Below are 4,166 nucleotides of genomic sequence, written 5' to 3' on the forward strand. Positions count from 1 at the left end.
GGATCTGGGTTCAATCCCTGGTACCACATGCTGTGCTGGGTCCTGGAACCCTGGGCACACCATGCTGGCCACCAAAATTGCATGTGGTAGCACACACCTGTTAGCCTAGCGCTTGGAAAGCTGAAGCAGAAAAAATCATCATGAGTTCAAGGTCATCCTGGACTACAAAGTAAGCGCAAGGCCAGCCTGAGCTGCATAATGAGACTCTGTCTCAAAAAGACTAAAAATAAAAAATAAATTTTATTTTTTTTGTGGGGGTTTCTTTGTCTTTTTGAGACAGAGTTTTACTACACAGTTAAGGCTGACCTTGAACTCACTTTGTAGCCTAAGCTGTCCTCAAACATGTAGCAATCCTCATTCCTCAGTTTCCCAAGTGTTAAAAATAAATTTTAAATGAAATGTTTTTTAAATACTTCAAAAAACAAAAGAGAGTAAGGTGTGATGGTACATGCCTGTAATCCCAGCACTTGAGAGACTGAGACAGGAAGATTTCTCTGAGTTCAAGGCTTACCTGGACTGCATAGTGAATTCAATCCCAGGCTGAATACATAGCAAGATTCCATCTCAAAAAAGTTGTTAGTTCCTAGCATTGAACACTTGCTTTTCATCCAGGAATGTGTGTTGGAAAGGGTTTGGAGAGTGGCAATCCTACACTTCCCTTGCTTCTCAAAGGCCAGCAGCTGTCCTAACCCCTGTGTCTTTCACCTTTCATCCTAGGGTCGTTTGTTGAACCTAAGCTGCTCCACAGTGCCTACATTTGTGCTCTCAATCACTGCAACTACTCAGGTAAGGCCTCTGAAGTGGAACAGCAGTGGACAGGAGAGGGGCCTCAGACTAGCAGGGTTTCACTTGACACAGGGAAGCCTGCTATGAATGCCATGTCAATATCTACCTCTCTGCTTTTCTAGGCTCTTGCCTTGATAGAGCTTTACAATGCTCCCGAGGGTCGGTATAAGCAGGATGTCTACCTGTTACCCAAGAAAATGGGTAAGCACAGACTCTTTCTTCCCTATTCTTACCAAAGTAGTTCAGAAGCAGAGACTAAAGGAATCTTGGGGGGGTAAAAAAATAAAAATATATTTATCTTATACAAGAGGAGCTAGGATTCCTAGGTTCCATTCACATTTAACTTATCCTGTTTTCCATGTGGGTTACCATAGTAAAATGTTTACATTTTGTTGGTATTTATCTTATCTGTCTCTAAATTTTGATTCTTTTCTTTTTGGGGAATCTTCTTTATTTTCCTCCTTTGAGATTGTATACAATATACTTTTAAGAGAGAAAAATATCTGTCTCCTACTTTCTCGCGTCTGATTTATTCTAGGTCTAGGCTGTTAAATAGCCCTGACTTTGAAACTACACTTTTTGGGCCAGGTATTTAGCTGAGTGGTGCAGTGCCTACCTGGCAAGCTTGAGATCCTGAGTTCGATTTCTGGTACCCAAATATAACATCAAACTACTGAACAGAGAGACTAAGAGTGGCTCCTATTAAGAGTTCAGTTTTGTGGGTATTATTGTAAAAGAAACATTAAAATTTTAAAGTACATGCCTCAAGCACCTGAATGTTACAATGTGTTTATAAGCCCCTTAGACAAGATAGGTATAATCCCAGCTCTTGGGAGGCTGTAAACATGCAGATCACTACAAGTCCTATCTAGTAGTGAGACCCTGGACACCCTATAGACCCTTCCCTAAAAAAATAAATAACAAGATAGGAATAAATCAGGTTCTGGTTTTATTTCAGCAACTATTAAAAGTTGATGTATTTTCTGGGGCCTGGGAGATAGCTCAGCTGTCTAAGTGCCTGCCTCGCAAATACAGGGACCCGGGTTTGATCCCCAGCACCAAATGCCACACCAGCCCTGCCCCCTGGGTGCACTGAGCCAGCCACTGAAACCAGGGTGGTGATGCACACCTGTAATCCCAGTGCTTGGGAGGTTGAAACAGTAGGATCACTACAAGTCCGACCTGCATAGTGAAACCCTGTACCAAATACATAAAATTTTTTTTAAAGTTGATGTATTTTCTTTTTAATAGACAGTTTAAAAAGATATAAAATACATAGTCCATATTTTGATCAGATATATAATGAAGTTGGGGGAACAAACAAATATATAAGAATATTTTAAATATGAGTAAGTACAGTGCATTCAGATAATAGAATATAAACAGAAACTTGTAAGAGTACTAGCCAGGTATAACGGCGCACACCTGTAATCCCAGCAATCAGGAGGCTGAGGCAGGAGGGCTGCCACAAGTTCCAGGCTAACTGAGCTCCATAGTGAATTGAAGGCACAGTGAAACTCTCTCAAAAAAATGTCAGTTAATCCCAGCACTCAGGAGGTGAGGCAAGAGGATTATTGTGAGTTTGAGGCCAGCCTTGGCTATAAAGTGAGTTCAAGGCCAGCCTAAACTGCATAGTAAAACCCTCTCTCAAAAGAAAGAAAAGAAAAAATACTGAAAGCAAAGGAAGCTGTAGTATCCTTTTCAGTTGAAACTTTCTAATTTTTGCAGGTGTTAGCTTTTCTGATTCACCTAAAGTATAAAGTCCAAGGCAAAGTAAGGTTGGAGCTTCCCAATTTTTTAATCCCCTCACTATCCCATTCTTTCTTTTCAACCCTAAAAACTATTGCTTCTCTCATGTCTCACCTTTCTGGGGAAAAGGAAAGGTTCAAGGCTAAAAAAGATGATAAAGAAGAGATGTTAGACTTTGAGAAGCACTGGGCTGGAAGCTGAAGTCAGCCTTCCTTAGAAACAAAAGCCAATAAGCAAAAGTTAGTCATGTTTCACTCTGCTCCAGAAATCTGGAAGTGTTTCCAAGTGTTTAAGTCTTGGTCTGGGAAGTGGAGAAGAGCTGGCTAGGAAGGATGAATGCTTATCTCAGGGCTTCTGTGGTCTATTCCAGATGAGTACGTGGCAAGTCTACACCTGCCCACCTTTGATGCCCACCTGACAGAGCTGACAGATGAACAGGCCAAGTATCTGGGACTCAACAAGAATGGGCCCTTCAAGCCTAATTATTACAGGTGCCTTGGGCTGCCCAGAAATCGGGGTGTCTAGCTAGTGAAGTGCTTCCTGCACTGGAATTGGTCTTTGCATCTCCCACCATACACATTTACATGAACTCAGGAAAATAAACTGGCTATTGCTTAATTCATCTCCAGAGAACTCTTTGAGAAACTTCCTCAAACATTAAGAAATAGTCCCCTTCCTAGCACCTGCTTCTGCAGAGCGCAACAGCCAGGGTTCGATCCCTGGCTGCTGTGCTGGCCCTGCACCCAGGGCACCCTGAGAAGCAATTGAGACTGAGAATGGTGACGCTCACCTGTAATCCCAACGTTTGGAAGGCTGAAAATAGGAGGATCACTATGAGTCCGATCTCCACAGTGAGACCTTGTATACTTTGTAGACCCTGTCCTAAATTCATTTAAAAAAAAAAAAATCCACAAATATTCCCCTTCCCAAGTTGTACTGGCCTCTTTTCATAGATGTAAAAGGGAGCTGCAATTATCTGCACTCCAAAAAGGCTTCTGCTTCTTTATTACACCTTTGGGCAGGCTCTTCATGTTCCAGCATCCTCACTAGTTGATAACATCACCCTCTCATCTTTCTTTTTCCCTACAGGTATTAAGTTCCTGTAACTCAAGCCAGAGGAATAGAGTTCCGAGCCTTTTCTCCATTACTATCCAAGAAAGAACCTAGCCAGCTGCTTCTCTGATCAGAGCTGTCTGCCGTGCTCACCCTGTGTGTTAGGTTATTTATTTATTAAAATCTAGATTCCTGTGCCTGTAGCCTTGGCCCAGAGTGTGGTTACTACTCCAAGGGCCATGAGAGCCACAGAGGACAGACTGAGGAAGGAAAAAAATGGGGTAACCTTTCCTATGAGGTCATTCATTTCACCCCCTATTGAATCCTCAGCAGTGGCCATTTTTCTCTTGTACAGGCTCAGGAGCTTTCACACTCTTCCTTCTCTGGGGTTTTCTGGAATAAGTTTTCAGCAGCTGCCTTTCTCAGCTTTTTCCCTTCCCCAGACAAGGCCTTTAGGAAGCCACCAAGTTAATATGACATAGTTTCCCAGACTTGACCGTTACTATCACTGCCTTCTTTATTTAAAAAAAAAAAAAAAAAAAAAGCTGTAAGGAAGGAGTATTAAGGCCTTGGCAGGC

The 4,166-nt window shown here is 42.2% G+C and overlaps 1 protein-coding gene across 1 annotated transcript in view; it reads left to right on the forward strand.

Annotated features, from left to right (window-relative positions):
• The window catches only part of Ahcyl2 (adenosylhomocysteinase like 2), a 230,070-nt gene extending 225,910 nt beyond the window's left edge, over positions 1–4,160 (forward strand). Inside the window, exons 13-16 of the mRNA XM_004642772.2 lie at positions 718–786; positions 909–987; positions 2,906–3,026; positions 3,625–4,160. Of these exons, the coding sequence (XP_004642829.1) occupies positions 718–786; positions 909–987; positions 2,906–3,026; positions 3,625–3,631 (276 nt within the window). The 3' untranslated portion in view covers positions 3,632–4,160. The remainder of the gene's footprint in view (positions 1–717; positions 787–908; positions 988–2,905; positions 3,027–3,624) is intronic.
• Positions 4,161–4,166: the final 6 nt, after the last annotated feature.

This window comes from Octodon degus, unplaced genomic scaffold (genome assembly GCF_000260255.1).
Source record: "Octodon degus isolate 3935 unplaced genomic scaffold, OctDeg1.0 scaffold00160, whole genome shotgun sequence".
In the NCBI taxonomy this organism is placed as follows: domain Eukaryota; kingdom Metazoa; phylum Chordata; class Mammalia; order Rodentia; family Octodontidae; genus Octodon; species Octodon degus.